Genomic DNA, 20,143 nt, shown 5'->3' on the forward strand with positions numbered 1-20,143 from the left:
GAATCCATCATCTTGTAAACCATTCTCAAATTCCGGATTTGAACCTCTTAATCCTTGAACAAATGGATGGATCAACAAATTCAGACAAAACCGAACCAAAGATCAAGACAATCTCCAATTTTAAATAAAAAAATATTAATATTAATAAAAAGAAGATAAAAACCATATGAAATAAATTTCTAATTAATAATCAATATTTAATCTTTAATATTATTTTAAGAGTGTTGTTATTTTGACTTTATTTTTATAATTATTTCCATTGCACTTTGTGAATATATTTTATATATTGTTTGAAGGGTAGATAACACAAAATAAAATGTAAATATTATTAATTTTATTTGAAAGTTTGTTTTTGTATATTTTTTTAAACAATTTATCATTTAATGTAACATTAAAGGATGTTTACAAAATATTATGCTATTTAGAGAAGTAATTAAATTTATAGATTGCGAAAAAATTGGTAGTGTTTGAAAGTATACAAAAAAATCTTATGAGATTGTCACACATGTTAATTTTGTGAGATGAATATCTTATTTGACATAACTAATGAAAAATATTATTTTATGTCATTACAACGATCAGTTTAACATATCTCATATATAAATATATGATATCATCTCACGACAGATCTCCTTTTCAAATTAAGTGAAAATACCTGAGAATTTTCAAGACAAAATGTTTGGCCAACATTGGAGATAGAATTTGATTATCTATTATGAAATGTAAATGAATATGATGAGTAATTTTGGATGAAAGATAAATATAGAAGCATCTAAGGAAAATTTCAATTGATTTATCAAAACAAGTAAATTGAAACGACTTGGATTAAATTAACATAAAAACACAAAAACTCTTATAAAATTATTTAATATATCGATTTTGTGAGACATATATTTAACCCCACCCAGTTCATAAAAATATTATCTTTTATGTAAAAAAAATATTTTTTTTATTTGTTAATATAGATTAGGTTAGCCAATCACGAAATATTTGGTCAAAAAGAAATAAAATTGAATTATAAAAATAAAAAATAAAAAATTAACCGTTTTGTAGAGGTCGCTGGTTTCATCGAAACTATTGAGAGCCGCAAGCAATTAATCCATTCATGGCGCTCAATTTATCCTTCATGCTCACTCGTGGCTCCCCAAGCATCTACAGTTCGAAATCCCACAGCCTTAAGAAACAATTCGTCACAAATTGTGAATTGAATGAATCTAAATCATGGAAACTAGAAATTGGGTCTCCAATAATTGTGATCGAGGCTCCACAATTGCTTAAAACTGCAGCTTCTGTCCCTTGTTTACGCGCTAATTCCGGCTTAATTAAGCCCGGCGACGTCGGAAGGTGAGCGCAAAATTTAATATTCGTGTTTTAATGCTCTATCTGAGTTAATTTCTACATAGAATTTTGATTGATATATGTGGGTGGTGGGCTGAAATGGGTGCAGGATTGTGTCGAGGAAACCCAAGGATGTGTGGGCAGTTCGTCTCAGCGTAGGTACTTATCTTATAGATGGAAAGTATTTCAAGCCCTTGGAACTTCCTGAATGATTGTGAATTGCTATGTTTTGAGGGTAAAAAAGATGAGATGTAAAGCATTATGTTGTATTGGATGAATAATGGGAGATTCAAGGAAATTCGATGAAGCTTCTGTGATGCACAAAAATTGTTTGACAATATTTCAAACAGAACGATATATATTTTATTAAACTACACAAAATCTGTCCTTTTCCAATACCTTAATAGATCAAAACTTATCAAAACATGAGCTAGAGGTGCCAACAATGTCACCACTACCTATCATGACAACTCTTTTCTAGGTTGAGTAGTGAGACCGAATCCAAATGGAAATAGTGGATCATACTTCGGATCACCGACATTCATTGGTAGCTGATTCACAGATTTGAACCAAGTGTGAGCCAGCTTCCCAGTAAAACCATAGTCCCCAAACAGAACATCAGCCACACCTTGCCCCTCGGTTCCCGGTAGCCAAGCAGCCACAAGTGCATCTATCCCTCCAACATATGGCTCCATTACGACCGGGCGCCCAGAAACAATCACCACTACGCATTTTACCACTCCACAGACGTTCTCAATTGTAGTAGGACCAGGCTCAACTATACTCAAATTTGTACTGTCGCCAAACATCTCTGCGTAGGGGACCTCCCCTACAACAACTATAGCATAGTCGAATTTGTTACTTTTCACAAAGTTCATGTCAGAATTCTCATTGTAGACGACTTGTGTAGAGGGGTCAACAGTTCTCTTCACAGCGGCCAAGATTGTAGTACCTGCACGATTCACGTAAAACATGTTCAGTATTTGTTTTGGGTCAGGAAATTTCTTCTTGGTTAAAGTTATATTCATTACCAACTGTAAAGTTATTGCCTTTAACCCCCTGCCATTCTATCGTCCAGCCTCCACATTGGTACCCCAAGTTATCTGCGTGACTTCCTGCCACTAATATTTTTGGCACTTTCTTTGGAAGAGGAAGTAATGGCTGATCAGGGCTTTTACCGTTCTTCAAAAGAACCAGCGATTTTCTAACTGCTTCTCTTGCTAATAATCGATGTTCCTGTCAAAAGGGATGTCATTTTATACAGAAGAACTTTTACGACACGATGAAGATAGGGGTGGTTTTTGGCAATGAAAACTGGAAAGAAAGTTGACCTGGCTACCGAGTTGGTTCACGAAGCTGAAATCAGCTAAAGGCTTTTCGAAAAGGCCCATAACAAACTTCACTGTCAGTATCCTCCGTACAGCATCATCAATTCTGCTCATAGGGATGATCTTGTTTTTAACATGTGAAGTTAGAATGGAAATGAATTCTGAATAATTGTTGGGCACCATAATCTGGAAATGTTGAACTATATCAGACAAAGAATACAGCTTTCAAGTTGTAGATTCTTGTGTAATAATGACGAATTTTGAACAAAACTCTCACCATATCAATTCCTGCAAGAACTCCAGCCTGAACAGAATAAGAATAGTTTGAATGGGGTGGATATGTAATCCTGTCAAGTCCTTCCCAATCTGATATGACGAAACCCTGAAATATAGGTCCAAACTACACTGTAGATTCAAGTTTTCCTTTAACTGATGATATTTGGCACACCAGGCATGCTTATACATTATTAAAATTTAATATGAAGGGTAATTTGTGGACAATAATTTTGTGTACAAAGTATATATGCTGATGTAAGTTTTAAACTACTAAAATTTTTATTTGAGTTTTAGTTGATGTGTTTTAGAAAATTGAATTGGAAAAAAAAAAATCAAATAACAAAAATAATTATTCATATATAGGAAGAATACATAAAAATACACCAAAAGACATAACTCTCCTTAATAATACTGGCTACCTAAGCACACACGTTGCCTGTGCATTAGTCTTTTTACTTGAAGGAAAATAGAAGAGATTAAGTCCATTTATACAAATAAAGAGAACGTGGCAACAGACGAGATGGTGGCATGGGAAAACTACCACGATGAAAAGGTGAGGTGCTGTTGTTGAAGTCAGAAGTAAAACAGATTATTATTACACTAATGTCCCTAATTAATTTGTACTTGCAAATAAAACTGAAGGTGTTTAAGTCCACCTAATAAAGATGTTCATGAAAAAATGATCAAAGTATTTTTACCTTGAAATTCAACTTGTTCTTGAGATACTCAGTAACAAGATCAACATTTCCGTGCATCTTCTTTCCATTCCAGCTAGAATAAGATACCATGACCGTGGCAACACCCTTTTTGATCGAGTCGAGATATGCAGGCATGTGAATGTTAAGCAACTCTTGATAGTCTATAATAGTGTCATTTTCATCAATTCCCTTAATCGTGCCACCATCTCCTACAAAGTGCTTTGCACAAGCTACAACTTTTGTCCTTCTCAACACAACAAAATATATCAGGCAATCTGAAAGACTGAAGATGTCTTAGTGCAAGAGATTCATACTTTCCAGAAACAAAAGGAAATCCTGGAGGGTAGTTAGCCGGCTGATCGCCCTGCAAACCAGGTATAATCTCAGTCATTGCTTGAACAATCTTGTGATCTTCGCTGTAGCTTTCGTAGCAACGGCCCCATCTTGGATCCCTGCAGACCTACATAAATTAAATGATCAGCATCATAGAACGAAGAGGGGTGGTTGGATTGGTCTAATCGAGTTCATCGATTTGCTTACTGCAATGCAAGGTGCAAAGGCATAGGGAATTCCGGTGGCCCTAACTTCAAGTGCAGTTGCATCTCCAATTCTCTTCACTAGGTCAGGATCTCTGTTTATACGACTCATTACGGTCACATCCACTTTCATACAAGAAATTTTATAACGAAAAATACTGCCTGCACAAAGTTTTTCACATTGTACATCAGATTACTTTGAATTATACTTGCCTGGTGACTCCTAGCCCAATATTGTGAGGGAAAATAGTGGCATTGTACACATTGTTGTGGCCATGAATAGCATCAATTCCATATATCATAGGAATTCCGAGTCGGGTCGAAAGGGCTCCTTTTTGAATCTCGTTTATCATGTTCACCCATTCCTTAGCCGAGGCGTTTGGTCCTGGACCACTCCCTCCCCCACTCAATACACTCCCTGCACAAAAAGGTAAAATCTTGGAACCTGAAATACTTCGATTTTAACACCATATGTATGCTACACAGATTTCCTGTGAGTTTAATCCATTATCGACATACAGAATTAGGTTGGAATAATAAATGTACCTATGAAATATTTGTTCATGACATTAGGGGCGGCAACTTTCCTCTCAATCTGTGTCATCTGGCCTATCTTTTCTTCAAGAGTCATTCTTTGCAACAAGTCCCCGACTCGATCCTCCAATGGCTGCTTGGGATCTTTGTATATCAAATTATCGGCATCTACAAAAACAGCTGACAAGCACAACACCAAAAAACAAATGGACAACTCCAACTCCATCTCGACTTCTGCTTGAAAAATCTGGTACAAAACATTACCAACTCAACGAAAATCAATACATTGTATAAAAAAACACACATAAAGACTAAACAACTCCTCTGATCCAGGGGAGCACATCGAGCAGGGCAAAGGGATCGTAGCCCCTTAATCTCAAGAAGTTTTGTTCTTACAAGCTTTTCAAAGTTTAGATCCCCGCCGCCTTTATAAAAAGTTTGGAAAAATGCATGTTATTTTGACACAAAGTTGGCAGATGATGGAAGAAAGGATACTGAACGGTTACCGAGTACAGGAGACGAAAGAAGAAGAAACAGTTTGAAGTTTCAGATATATCAATGAGACATGCACGTATGTCTATTTATTTTAATGTTTGATTATTTGGTGAGTGTAGTAACTGCGTCTGGTACCAACTTCTTTAAAGTCGTTTGGCTTTGTGATACATTTGTCAATTATAAGTCGTTGAATATCCACAAAACTATGTCAAAGTTAAGAGTGGAAACATTTACTTACTGAATGGAATGATATTTTGTTTATGTATACAATATTGTTAAATGTAAGGTCTTCAAAATAAAATATGCCTTTTCGTATTACCATTAATTTTATGAACAATCAAATATATGGAAATAAAACCTCAACATAAATAATATTTTGAGGAAAATATATATTCTAAACATAATTATACGTGTACAAAAGTTAGTGTACCTTACATCATTTGACTTGTGGGATGAGAGAACAAAAAATGAATAATATTAGGAGTTCGAGCCCACTGAAGTGGTCGAGAAGTGTGAACTCTAACGCAATTAGGGAATATGGAGGCATTTTCGTCGATAAAAAAGAAACTCCGATAAATATTATATTCGATCAGATATTATTGAAATAATAAGGTAGATTCTTATCTGCCATCAAGAGTCCTAGCTGCCATGGTGAGGGTGTACTACCATTTTATGTTTCTTATCTCAAATATGATTATACCCTAGCAAGAATTTTAGTACAACAAGGTAACTAGCATCTCTTGTTGCTTCTATAAATACCAGATATTGCTCATGATTTTAGAATACTCACATTCTCTTGCTCACTTAGCATTACTATATCTCACTCTTAAGTTTGCTCTCCAGACTGACTTAAGTATATGAAAGGTCATGTTGGAAACTCTATTTTTTATCTTTGTAAAACCCAGAGCCCCGACCCGATCCACTCAGCCGCGAAGACTTGAAGTCCCGCTCTCCAGATCGAACTCATGGTAAAATTTTGGTATCATCATATTTAATTTGCATAGTTAGTATATGAAAAATAAATCATGCAATCTTTCTTATTCAGAACCATAGTCATTTCATTTCTATTGTTTACGATGTTCCAAAAGGCCAAAAGGTCTCTCGGCTGATGCATTTTAGACGCTTTTGTGCTCCTGTTTTAATCAATAGTTGAGAGTAACAAAATTTCAGTCAAACTAAGTTTTTGAAACTAAGGCGAGCTGGAAAATTTTAAAATATAATTTTAATCTAACTAAGTTTTTGAAAAATATATCTCTCCAAGTAATGTCTGAGTACATGCAAATACACTTGAGAGTCGATAACTTGTAACTCATCTGACACCAATATGTCAAATTTGATAGCAGGTTTCGGTGTAGATACCCAATTGTAACTAACCTCCTACCCAAGATCTCAAGTTTGATACGAGACTTCGAGTTAGATACATAATTGTAACAAACCTCCTATCCAATCTCGAGAAAAAAAACAGTTGAGATGATTAGTTTTCTTTTCTAAAAAAAAAATTGACTAAAGTTATTTTGCTAACTATCCCAACAAACACATACATACACCATTTCTTTTAGTTCCTATAAAAAATCAACATTGAATACGAAATGTATCGTTGAACCTATTTATTATTATGTTTTAGCACATTACATTGCAAACATGAAGATAAAAAATGTGAATATTTTTTCATGAAACGAGACTTTTATGTGCATTCTAGAATATTCCAAGTATGATGCTCTATAAAGGCTCAATCACTTCGAGAATATTTTTCATCTTTCTACACTTTTATAGAATTTTCTTTAATTCTCTCGTATATAGAATAATTATCTAGAATAGTGTATAGTTTCGTGAAACTATCTATATTAATGTAGATTATAGAACCTTGTGGAGACCAAATATCCACCTTTAGATCAAATAGATTTTAGTCGTCTATCGTAGAGCTCCACAAGTATAAATAGGGTAAAGACTTCATTTGTCAACCACCAAGTTTGCTAGAAACCTTAAATAGTATTTGGCTAAATGGTTTTGTTGTCGCAACTATTTCTTTGGAAATAATATGATAATGGGGGATTTCATTTAATCTATTATCATGGTATTACCGTTAGGTGTTTCCAATAAAAAACTATGTAGAGCCAACAATTGAATATGCAGTGTTGATAATAATAATATAACATGAGCCATGACTAGGCCGACGAGTCACGAGCTCCGTCTCAATGTTTTTTTTAAGTTCTTACATGTAACAGTGAAACAGAAAGAACGACACTAGCATCGTTGTCGAATCCCTCGTGCATCTTCAATTTACTAAATTACATAGAATTGGAAAAAATTCATCTCTGCGGCCTCTATGGTACATGTATATCATATTTCTCTTTAAAATATCGAAGTTGACTCATGTCATCTCTACTTCTCTTTTGACATAAAAAATTAAAACTTAAACTTTAAAAATTACTATTACCTTTTCATAATGTATTAGGAGGTCTCCATGATTTGATTGAATTTTTATGTTCTATCTTGGAAATAATATGTCTGAAATAAGTATATAGGCGTATTGTATAATCAATTTCGATCGCCTATTGTTTACATTGACAGGGGTCAGGATTCTTAGTCACAAAACTTCGGACCTGAAACAGTGGCCTATGTCGACTTTATGAGAACGACTGACTTAGGAGACAAAGAAAACCGTGAGACATCGAACAAGGTGACTCTACGTGAGTCACCAAACAAAGACAACGACAAAGGAATAGGTGGAGAAGGGAATGACATATGGATCAGAACACTTGTCGGAGTTGGTCTTGTTTTCGAAGGTGTGATAGGCTTGTAATTTTGTGTATGAAACTGGACAAGCTATCGAGAGAGAAATCGTGGGAGCTAAAAGAGACCTAGAAAGAGGCATGATTTCCAGCTCCATTCAAATTAATTTGAGAAAAAGGACTATAAGTTTAACATCCATTGAATAATATTTGTTACTCTTTTTTGAATTTGGTTATACAATATTTTTAGAATCATTTACTTTTACTCTTTAGGTCTGATTTTAACATCAAAATTTTATGTCAATTAATCCTAGATTTGTACTTGTCACTTTATTTCAAGTAGATTTTGATCGAGATAATGTTATATTTCAAAATTGAAATAAAAAATAGAACGAAGGGCTCATATCTTTCACTTCAACGTTAACATATGTCCATAAAAAATAAATGATGTTATGATAAGAAATGATATTATTTATATCGTCTCAGTGTCAAATAATATTTTGACTTTAAAAGTGAAAGAATCTTTATCATCAATTTTAAATGACCAAACGCTCAGTAAACAACAATAATGTTGACAATCAAACCTCAATTTTTGATCTTTTACACCAACCATTAAATTATTTTCAAACATGTAGGCTAGCCACCCTTGAAGATCATTAAGCTCAATGGTATACATTTCACCTTCCTCAAAATATTTGCTTATAAATGGACTCATTTTGCACTGTTTTAAAATCATCATAAGAAATTAAGAATTTTTATTTTTGAACTGTGTTATCCAAGAATTTTTATTTTTGAAGTTTTTGGTATCCTTAAATTGTTCTAGAGAGAGTTATCGTTATTTCATATTATTGTAGTAATAATTTGTACTTTTTGGATTTTCCATATAAAAATTCTTTATTCATATTTATCATGGTTGCTATTTTGAAAAGAGTAGATCTTTTGTGAGACGTTCTAACGAATCTTTATGTGTAAGACAGGTCAACCCTACCGATATTCACAATAAAAATTAATACTCTTAGCATAAAAAATAATTTTTTTTATGAATGACCCAAATAAGATATATGTCTCACAAAATATGACATGTGAGATCATCCCACACAAATTTTTGCCTTTTCAAATACTTCGATTTGAAATTAAGGGGGGTGTATTCAATCTAAACTTTTAATGATTTTTATGGAATTTTAAAATCTAGAGATATTCAATTTAAACTTTTATATACTCTATATATGTTTAGTGGTATTCAACATGGATTTTGGTAGAGTTTTAAAAAGTCATGTGGTATTCAAACTTGACTTTTCAAAACTCTCCATAAGTCAAGAGCTATTCAAAAAATCCATAGATTTTCAAGGATTCTTATTTTATTATTCATGTACAAACCTTGAAGCCTTATGTACAATTACAGAAAATCTAAAATATTCTTCCACCTATACCAAAGATTTTGATGGACTTTCTTTTTTGAAAAATACGCTATCTCTCTTCTATCTCAAACCATCTCTAGGATTCTTCACTCTCTCAAAAAAATTTCTTCTATTCAAAGGTATGATTGGTCATTCTTGAATTTATTATATTGCCAATATTTATGTGTAAAAGTAGATGAATTGTTGTTTTTTTCTTGAATCATTATGATTATTGTATTTCATAAATTTTCTTTCATCTCATAAAAACGATGAATGATCCGACATGTGATGAATTGTGTTTTTTTTTGAATCATTATGATTATTGTATAACAAAGGAGTGTCGATTTGAAATTCATCACATCGACATGATTACTTGACGTTTTTTCTTGGCCTGTGTGGACAATATAAATTGTCGATTTTTTATTTTATTTTTTTTAAAAAAAAACTAATGATCATGGGTCCGTGAATGAATTCTTGGCACAAAACATATTTGACATGGAAGAGTTCAATTATTTTTACATTGTGTTTTTGTTCGGAGATGATTTTGCCGCCGGTTGAGGTCCACTTGTCTATCTCATATTGCTAGCTGCTTAGTCATCGGGACTGTTCAAGCTTTAAGATTAGACCTACCAATTCCAACTAAATTTTTTTCAACGAAAATTGGCTTTACCATATTACCTACCAATTTCATATTCCCCACGCTCGCATAAACATTGTATTGATTTATTCAAGGAAAAAAATATTTTTTTATTTCATAATCAGTGTCTTGGATTCTCAGGCCATATCCAATGGCAGATGCAACATCCAACGGGCGAGAACCTCGCCGAGGTCCTAATAACTGTGGAAAAAAAATGACTATGATTATTGAACAAGCCATCTTATCACATCGACACTCCTTTGAATTGTGTTACCACATATTATACAGTGTTTCTTTGTTTGCTTCAATGAGTGCGGGAAGATAACGCCATTTTTCAGCTGTTAGGAATAGAAGAGTTAGGAGCATAGTAATTTTTCCTTTTCGACTGTGAACCCTTTTATTTTCTTGCAAGTATTCATTTTTATTTCAATATATATACTATGAAGGTATGATGCATTTTTACACGTGTAGACTGATGGATATTTAATGTTCTAACATGTTTGACAAAAAATTTAAGAACTTCATGCTTATATTTTAATATATTTATTGAGATATTTAACTTGTACCTTTTCTTAAGAAATTATAAATGGGCGATTCACAAACAAAATATAATTTGTGGACAACTGAAGGGAGCAATGAATTATTAAAACTCATGGTCGATGCTGCCATGAGAGGATGGCGTGATAAGAATGGGATGCTGAACAAAAGAACATTGGAAAAAAATATACTTCCTACTCTTAACGGAAAACTGGGGTGTGAAAAGACTTTCGCACAATATCAAAGTCGTTTGAAATGGTTCAAACAACGATACAATAATTATTCTAAGCTTACACGTCATAGTTCTGGGTTTGGATGGGATCCTGAGACAAAGAAATTCACGGCTAATGATGAAGTATGTGATGAATATTTTAAGGTGAGAATCTCAAATTAGAATAATAAAATTTACAATTTTCAATTAAAATTAGAATTATTTTTAACACTTGTTGCTTTTTGTTCTTTGACAGTCTCATCCTAAACATGAACATTATCGGACAAGCACTTCTGAAGATTATGAAGATTTGAGAATTGCAGTTGGGAATGGAACAACCACAGGAAAGTGTTCAATTGGATTAGGAGATGACACTGATGCGAGAACATTTGAGACTGAACAAAATAAAAGTACCAGCTTAATAGATGATTACATGTTTGATTACGATAGTGGTGAATTCATTCAAAGTGAAAGGCAATAATCTTCATATCAGCCTCCACTTCATGAGGACTTTACTTCTCCATTACCTTCTCAACCAATGAGTTCAGAGGTTCCACCAGCCACTAGGAAACGAGATAGGATAGAGTTTGAAACAAAATCGAGCACATCAAAGATTCCTCACCAAGATATTATGCATAAGCTCTCTTACAACCTTGAGAATGTAGCTTCTAAGATTGAATCAATTGGTGATGTAGATGATAATTGTTGGGATGCTATTAAGGAAGTCCCAAACTTGGAGAATCGTACTCGGTACAAGGTGCTTGACTTACTTAAAACTAGATCAAAGAAGATGGCTTTCCTGAAAATGACAATCGAAGAGCGCTTGGAATGGATAGACTATAAGTTAAATGAATGATTGATTTTTGGTGGCATAAATGAGTGATAAACATTGTGTTAAAATGTTTACTAATATTTTTTTGAATTGCTTTTTAATTATTGAACTGATACCGAATTTGAACTTTTGGATTATTTCTATTCTATAATTACTCCGTTTTTTTATTGAACATATCTTGTTTTGGTTAGACACATGATGTTTTTTCATGGATTCATAGCTTTTTTATTTTAGTTACTTGTTTTATGTCAGGTGGTTAATTTAAATGTCAAATATCAATGTGCACAACGTAGATGAACAAATGGAAGAAGAAGAACTAGGAGAAGAATTACATGAAACTTTTGAGTATTTGTTGATCCAAATTTTTGAGATCCTATATGTGCTAAATGAGCACATAATTAACATTCATAGAGAACGTGTCCATCCTCCCTTAACTAGACAATCAACAACTACAAATGGATACGATTATATTCATAGAATATTAAAAGAGGATCCAACAAATTTTCGAGAAATTTACAGAATGTACCCCGATATTTTTTTAAAATTATGCACCATTCTTAGAGAAAGAACACCCTTACAAGACACAAGATACATTTGTGTTGAAGAAATGCTTGCCATGTTTTTACTTATTGTTGGTCAAAATACTCGATATTGCTTGATTCGTAAAACATTTGGTCGATCACACTACAATACTAGTCAAAACTTCAACAAGATGTTGAGAGCATTAAACAGCATTGCAGTAGATATGATGGCTAAACCTGGATCAGCTGTACCAGAAAGAATAAGAGAGAGTACAAGATTCTACCCTTACTTTAAAGTAAGTAATGAAATTCTTATATTATTTTTTTTGTTGTAATTATTGTTATTGCTATTCATGTTGTTGGTGCAGGATTGCATTGGAGCTATTGATGGAACTGATCATATTCCAGCGACAGTGTCTGGGCGTGACAATAACAGTTACCGTAATCGCCACGGAGTAATTTCTCAAAATGTTTTGGCAGCTTGTAACTTTGATTTAGATTTCATTTACGTACTCAGCAGATGGGAGGGATCTGCTCATGATTCACACGTGTTAGCTGATGCTTTATCAAGAAATAATGGACTTAAAGTGCCACAAGGTATATATTTGTTTCCTATATATTACATGACTATTTATATTTTTTGTAACTTTCAAAGATTATGTATATTATTCATTAGTTAATTAACTTTACAAATATGATTTGATAGGTAAATAATTTTTAGTGGATGGTGGATATCCAAATCGACGTCAATTCTTGGCTCCTTTTCGAGGTGTACGTTATCATCTTCAAGAATTCACAGGTCAAAGTCGTCACCCTGAAGATGCTAAAGAGTTGTTCAATCTTCGTCATGCTTCTTTGAGGAATGTTATAGAGCGGACATTTGGTATATTTAAATCACGGTTCAAAATATTCAAGATGGCCCCTCCATTTCCACATACGACCCAAACAGAGCTTGTATTGGCTTGTGCTGGATTACACAATTTTCTTCGAAAGGAGTGTCGATGTGATGAATTTCAAATTGAACCAGATAATGAAGCTCAATTGTCTTCATCGGCACAAGTTTATGGAGATGACAACTTTGATCAGTTATTTGATACTCAAGAACAACAACGAGCAAGAGCTAATGCATGGAGGGATACCATAGCCAATGGAATGTGGAGCGATGTTGATCAAATTGTCAATAATGATTAGATATTTTTATGTAAAAGTCTACTTATTATTTTGATTGTTCATTTTAATAAAATTTTATTATGAACTTATAAAAATATTGTTCATTAATATGTTGAATTGACATAAAGAATTGAAATTTTGATTTCAATAAATTGGATAGTTCATTTGTCGTTTTTCACAAATTAAATTTATTTAACCTTTAAGTAAGTAAAATTCATTTACATTTTCATAAATAAAAAAATTTAAAATTGAATAGGTTATACATGTTCAATAATTATTTAAAAGAAATTAATAAAAAAATAAATCACAATTATAAAAGTTTACAAAAGTCTACAAAAATCTTGAAAAAAGTCACCTTTTAAAAAAAATCATCAAAAGTCATTAAAAATTTAGATTGAATACATCTCATCCCGTAAAAAGCAAAAGAATCAATGTTTCCATCTAACAAAGACCATTTAATTATTGAGGAATCAGAAAATCCCTCCCCAGCTGTTGCTACTCTTCCAAAAGTCAATTCTTCTTATCCCTTACGTGTCATTTTTCTCGAGAAATCAGTTAGTGACATTAATGATCCGTCTTGGGCTACTATTTTTGTCAAAGCTAGTAAGCACAAGAACTCTTCGGGTACCCGCTTATGAAAACGGAAAAATGTGTGAGTCGACTTGTTATTCCTCCCGAGGCGGTTTACAATATTGAAAAAGAATGAGGCTATTTCCTTATTGGGTTCTTTCCATCCCGCTTTCCTGGTAAGGATGCTCTTTTGTGTGTGTGTGATAAATAGAAGATAGCTTAGGAATTTCGCCAACATCACAATGGTTGGCTTGTTTTCAAGTTTGACAACGAAGAGGATAAGAACTATGTTTTGCATAGTGGTCTGTATTTTGTGCATGGCCGCCCTCTCCTTTTGAAGATCATGCCACCACATTTTAACTTTAATGCGACGGAGTTGAAGAAATATCCGGTTTGGGTAAACTTTCCCGAATTGCCACTCTCATGTTGGAAGCCTCTCTATATCAGCTACATTGCATCCCAAGTTGGTAACCCGATTCAAACTGATTATCTAACTAATAAAAAGTTCACTCGTTGTTTCTTTGCTAGAGTTTTAGTTTAAGTGGATACCACGGTACCATTGGTGAGATGCATTCATCTCACCGCTCCAGATGGTATGAATTTTGATCAGGTCGTATGGTATGATCATGAACCAAAGAATTGTTCCATTTATAATGGATTTGAACACAAAAATGAGTTCTGTCGATTTACTATGAGGAATAACCCCACGTCTCACCCACCTCTTTGTTGTACTCGACCCTCACATTCTTTGGAAAAAATAAAGTGGAAAATGTTCTTTGGAAAGCCGATATTAACTTCTCAGCTGGCAAAAATCAAGACTTTGGTGAAGTCCATTCTTTCTCTAATCCCCATGTTCCAAGAATTGTTGAGAATCAAACCATCGGTCGGTTGATAAGAAAAGTGTATCCTCGGGATCTTTTGAGGCTCTCGCTCATATGGACACTAGTGATGATGGCATCATCCCTATTCTCTTTAATTTGGTTAGTAGCCCTCACACTCATTCTATCTTGGGTCCCATCACTCATTAGGAATTATTAATATCAAATTTATTTGTGTTGATGATTGTGAGTGCCCTTTGGGGACTTGTTCTCTAAAAAAGGTGTATGAGAAAGCTTATGTCCCTCCCTTGTCTCCTCCTTCTTTTTCTACTTCAATGCAACATGTGAATGACCCTCCTTTGGAAAGTCCACTTACCAAAGGCGGGAGCCCAAGGTTAAAGATGTAGTTGTTGGAAAATTGATCCCTCTCTTGCAAAACAGGTTGTGGTCACACCAAAGGAAAAAAAAGAGTCAGGAGGATGACCCTCCTCCCCCTCTTCCACCCCATGAAGATAGCATCTTGGAACATTAGGGGCTTTAATCAACCTCTAAAACAAAACAAAAAAGAAAGCACTTCTGTGTCTGCGCAATTGTTGGAAGTTCTTGGGATTTTGAAAACAAAATTGAAGGCTAACTTCGTTGATTGGATTATGAGTACTATGTTTCCTATGTTTTTGCAAGTTAATAATCTTGATGCTAGCATATATGAACGTATTCTCATTGTCTAGAATCCATATATGGTTCCATGTTCTCTCTTATGATGCTTAGCACATCCATTGTTCACTGGCATGTCTCCGTACCAATGTCTCTTTCTATGCCACTTTTGTCTATGAGTTGCATTCCAAATTTGCTCGTAGGCTTCTTTGGATGGTATTATTGATATTAGTTCGGGTATCTTGAGTCCATGGGCTGTGCTTGGTGACTTCAATAATGTCTTTAAGATGGAAGAAAAATTACATGGTCGATCCATTCACTGATCATGAGATGAGCGAACATGTGGATTGTTGCTCTCTTAGTGGCTTGGCTAACTTAAACTCTATTGGTTGTTTCTATACTTGGTTTAATTCTTCGATGACCTTCAAGTTCGACAGGACGTCAGGACCCTTGTTAATGATCTATGGTGGGCAACATATTTTCATTCTTTTGACGAGTTACTTGTTGGCATGGTTCGCTTTCGCGGTCGCGGAGGTCGGAACGGATGCTACCGTTCCAGTTACAATGAAATTTCGCGGAACGGTCGCGGAACGAATATTTTAAAAAAATATTATAAATATATAAAAATTAAAAATTTTGGAAAATATTTAGAAATATGAAAATTAAAATAAATATCATTTAAATAGATTATTTGATGTAAATAAGAAATTAAAATATTTTTAAAATTTTATTAACAATTTATTGAACACAATTTATATCGTCATTATATTTAAAATATTTCCAACCATATCAAAAATTAAATATACTATTAAAAATTATTTGTATTTAATTAATTAAAACTTTAAAATATTTTTGATTGGATATATATAAGTTCGCACAAATTTGAATCAATTTTAGAGTGATGGACTAATAATAAACATCAATCTTATATAAAATGATATTACAAATTATTTAACATCAATTAAAATAGAAATATTTTATAATTAAATTAGTTTTTTTCACACTTTGTAATGAAAATTTCTCAATAGAAATAGTTGATCTCTTCTTTACACACATATTTATTGTTCTTGTTGCAGCTGTACAAATCCCTTCCGTTCCGTGCCGTTCCGCGTGTCCCGTTCCGTTCCGCCGTTAAATCCTCGTTTTCGGTATATGAAACGCCGATACAAGCCATCAACCTACACACCCCGGAACCTCGTCAAGGTTGCTTGCGTTCCGGTTCCGGAACGCCCGTTCCGACCGTTCATTCCCGTTTCGTCCAACCATGATTGCATCCAATGTAAAAGAATGTGCCTCTTCTATACATAACCGTTCCGTTCCGTATTGACGTTAAATCGCCGCTAAAAAGTCGAAGAACAGCGCTACAAAACAATCACCGATTTGCCCTGGAACGGCGGTCACCGTTCCAGTTCCGGCCGCGTCGCGGCCGTTCCGGCGAACCATACTTGTTGGGGATGCTTGTCAAATCATTCTCCCTTTGTGGTTTCACTTTTGCATAAATCTCCAGCACTTCGGCGGCAATTTAAGTTCTTCGATATGTGGACACAACACGAAAACTCTCTCCCTGGTCTCGAGTGTATGGTCCACCTCTGTTGGAGGTACACACCAATTCATCTTTTGTTTGAAACTTAAATTCTTGAAACATGAACTTAAGAAACTGAATGGGGCTCATTTCTCGCACATTTTTACTTGAGCCTAGGAAGTTAAGTGTTTTTTAGAATCGGCCCAATCAGTTGCTTTTATTCAAACACTAGCCGAATCAGTTAATCTTATTTATCTTGCCATCTTGCATAAAACTGCTTGGTCACTTTCGAATGCCGATAATGCTCTCTTTGCCCAAAAAACTAAGTGCAATTATATTTTGAATGGGGATCGTTGTACTCAGTTTTTTCATAATCTTGCTAGAAGGAATGCTAAACGTAATGCTATTGCATGTTTTCTTATGCTTGATGATTGTTCGAATGTCACGGATAATGAACAAATTGCTAGTCTATTTGTCGACCATTATTCATCTTTAATGAGAGCCTCTCTACCTTGTCATGATGTTAATTTATCTGTTGCACACTCTGACCTTTTTTGGGACAATGTGCAACATGATTTCCTATTATCTTCGATTACTTTTGACGATATTCATGATTTTTTTTTATCGGCTATATTAAAGCCCGTGGGCCTGATGATTTTAATGCATAAATCTTTAAGGTTTCTTGGGATGTTATTAAAGATGACTTTTGCTCAGCGGTTATGGAGTTCTTCTCTTCTGTTTCTTTATTGAAGCAACTTAACCACTCGGCTATTGCGCTTGTTCCAAAGTCTTCCCATGCTTCTCGTGTGATTGATTTTCGGTCGATCTATTGTTGTAATGTAATGTAAAATTTATTACGAAGATTATTGTGGCTAGAATTTCAGCGGTGCTTGCTTTTATTATTAACACGGCTCAGGGTTGTTTCGTTAGTGAATGCTTCATCTATGATAATATTCATTTGGTGCAAGAATTACTTCAGAAATATTTTCATAAATGGATCTCTCCTCATTGAATTTTTTAAAATTGATCTTCATAAGGCTTTTGACTCAATGAGTTCGGTATTCCTGCATGATATTCTGTTGGGCCTTGGCTTCCCTCGAGTATTTGTGGCTTAAATTTTTGAGTGTGTGTGCACTCATTCTTGTTCAATTTCTCTTGGCGGTGGTTTACATGGATTTGTCAAAGGCAAGAGTGGTTTGTGACAAAGGGATCCTATGCCTCCCTTCCTCTTTGATATTTGTGTGGAATATTTCTCGAGACTCATTGGAAGAGCTACTTTTGGCTCATATTATAACTTCTACCCTAGGTGTCAGCACATTGGTATTACACATCTTGCTTATGCCCACGATCTTCTCATTTTTTCTCGTGGAGACTTACTTTCGATCTCTATTATGGTCTCTTGTTTGGACACTTTTTGTAGGCGTGTAGGGCTTAAGGTTAACAAGCTGAAATCTTCGATATTTATGGCATGTGTGGATTATGACCTCAAGCTCTCTATTATTCAGCATACGAGCTTCTCGGAGGGTACTTTGCCCTTCAATATCTTGGTATTCCTCTTGCAGCAGATAGATTGCATGCATCAGATTACTACACTCTCATTGATACCATCGTTCGACAGTTATCCTCTTCGCCCCAAAAAAACCTCTTTTCTATGCTGGAAAATTTGAGCTCACCTGTCGGTCTTGTAAGGTACATATTGTTATTGGCTTTTGATTTTGCCTATTCTTTTTGGGATCATTGACGTGTTGTACTCCATATGCTGTGGATTTGTTTGGAACTCTAAGCATTATCTTATGCTTGGATTTCCCTTTGGCAGCCTAAGAACCTTGGTGGTGTTGGCCTTCGTGAACTTCGAATTTGGAATAAAGCATTGCTGGTAAAGATTCTCTGGAGCATCCATTCGAAAGCCGACTCTCTTTGGGTAAAGTGGATACATCATGTTTACTTGTCTCATGTTGATGTTTGGCATTGGGAGCCTAATACTTTATACTCCCCCTTGATCAAGAAGTTTCTTGCTATTCGTGATGAATTAGTGTTGTGTATCAGTTCTATCGATGCCACCGTTAACCTCCTTTCTAAGTGATGCTCTTCCCCGGGATCTAATCAAGCCTATTCTTTTCTATGCAACCTAGTTCTTGTGCCTCCTTTGTTGCCTATCCCTTGGACAACTGTTGTCTGGAATCCATGTATCTTCTTGCCAAAGCATGCCTTCATTATGCGGCTTTGTGCTAAAGAAAAGCTTCTCACTAGAGACCGTCTCCATTTCCTTACCGACGAGAATTGTGTTCTATGCTCTGGGCACTTGGAGTCTATTGATCATCTCTTCTTCAAGTGTCATTTTTCTAGACATATATGGAACATGATTAAAGATTGGCTTCGCATGCAGTATTCCATGTCTTACCATTCGTGCTGCTTTGAAGTTGTTCAAGTGTGTGCCTACAACATGTCTTCCCCTAATAATAAATCTCCTTTGCTCGCCTTCTCAAGCATTGTTGATGCATCTGGAAAGTCAGGAATGCTATGATATTTGATGGTGAAGTCCTCTCGGTGGATACTTTATTTTCAAGACCAAGGTTTATCGTTTTCATTGTCTATACTTGTATCTTCCTACATCATACAATGATAATGTACTAAATTAAGCAACTTATATGGTTGTACGCTACTGTGCTTGATATTTTATGATTTGTTCCTTGCCCGGGTACGCTCGATTGATGATGTACTTTTGATTTTTTATTTTATACTGCAAGAAAATACTAAATACACAGCACTCAAAAACAACTGATTTACACAGAAACAACTGATTTACACAGAAACTGATATTTTTTAGTTTTAAACAATGGTTTAAGTTAAAAATGTTCTCTTTGAATTTTTTTCTAAATAACTTATTTTTGGGATCAATGACATCATTTTTCACTAAAATCTTTAGGTCCTGTGACAATATTTATCTGTTAGTTGATGAAATATTGAAATCTTATAAATATGCCCCATGGACTAACAAAAAGTTGGGATTAACTTAGAACCACGTGATGTTAATATGAGATCATTCTAATAATTAATTTTTGTGAGAACGATATCTTGTCTTTAACATAATTTTATGATTTTGAATACTGATTTATGATGGTCTAATATGAACAACGAAATCTTGTCTTTAACCTAATTTTATGATTTTGAGTACTGATTTATCAGTATGATACCTCGATGGTCGGTGTTCGAAACATATAGACTTACTTGTTTATAGTGCTTGGAGGTAATTTCAAAAAAATAAATTACCGACATTTATAAGATATTCATTCATATATCGATTTTGTTTTGCAATTTTTTTCAAAAATAAATATTT

General features: G+C 34.3%; 3 protein-coding genes and 1 long non-coding RNA gene across 7 annotated transcripts; 3 read left to right on the top strand and 1 right to left on the bottom strand.

The window, feature by feature from the left end:
• Positions 1-1,046: 1,046 nt before the first annotated feature.
• On the top strand, positions 1,047-1,676 carry LOC142529729 (protein CHLORORESPIRATORY REDUCTION 42, chloroplastic). The gene is made up of 2 exons (XM_075635346.1): positions 1,047-1,344; positions 1,448-1,676. The coding sequence occupies exons 1-2, from the start codon at positions 1,106-1,108 to the stop codon at positions 1,548-1,550; spliced, it is 342 nt and encodes a 113-aa protein (XP_075491461.1). The 5' UTR covers positions 1,047-1,105; the 3' UTR covers positions 1,551-1,676.
• On the bottom strand, positions 1,588-5,326 carry LOC142529728 (uncharacterized). 3 transcript variants are annotated; one of them, XM_075635343.1, is made up of 11 exons: positions 5,107-5,326; positions 4,723-4,957; positions 4,390-4,594; positions 4,181-4,271; positions 3,955-4,100; positions 3,641-3,884; positions 2,944-3,048; positions 2,670-2,852; positions 2,370-2,574; positions 1,791-2,290; positions 1,588-1,720 (listed from the first exon to the last, which is right to left on the bottom strand). In XM_075635343.1, exons 2-10 carry the CDS (start codon positions 4,934-4,936, stop codon positions 1,800-1,802), a joined length of 1,884 nt encoding a protein of 627 aa, XP_075491458.1. In that variant the 5' UTR covers positions 4,937-4,957; positions 5,107-5,326; the 3' UTR covers positions 1,588-1,720; positions 1,791-1,799. The 3 variants fall into 3 exon arrangements, with proteins under 3 accessions (XP_075491458.1, XP_075491457.1, XP_075491459.1); XM_075635342.1 differs by lacking the exon at positions 1,588-1,720 and having other exon boundaries at positions 1,780-2,290; XM_075635344.1 differs by lacking the exon at positions 1,588-1,720 and having other exon boundaries at positions 1,780-2,290; positions 5,217-5,248.
• A 6,704-nt stretch (positions 5,327-12,030) lies between these two features.
• LOC142530003 (uncharacterized) lies at positions 12,031-13,327 on the top strand. Its single transcript, XM_075635752.1, has 3 exons — positions 12,031-12,368; positions 12,441-12,669; positions 13,100-13,327. Exons 1-3 carry the CDS (start codon positions 12,072-12,074, stop codon positions 13,261-13,263), a joined length of 690 nt encoding a protein of 229 aa, XP_075491867.1. The 5' UTR covers positions 12,031-12,071; the 3' UTR covers positions 13,264-13,327.
• Positions 13,328-13,681: 354 nt separating this feature from the next.
• LOC142530094 (uncharacterized) lies at positions 13,682-19,501 on the top strand. 2 transcript variants are annotated; one of them, XR_012816028.1, is made up of 4 exons: positions 13,682-14,792; positions 15,722-16,882; positions 18,227-18,495; positions 18,623-19,501. It is a non-coding gene; the product is annotated as an uncharacterized LOC142530094 (long non-coding RNA). The 2 variants fall into 2 exon arrangements; XR_012816029.1 differs by having other exon boundaries at positions 18,312-18,495.
• The last annotated feature ends 642 nt before the right edge of the window (positions 19,502-20,143 follow it).

The sequence above is a fragment of the Primulina tabacum genome, chromosome 16 (assembly GCF_025594145.1).
Source record: "Primulina tabacum isolate GXHZ01 chromosome 16, ASM2559414v2, whole genome shotgun sequence".
Classification (NCBI taxonomy): domain Eukaryota; kingdom Viridiplantae; phylum Streptophyta; class Magnoliopsida; order Lamiales; family Gesneriaceae; genus Primulina; species Primulina tabacum.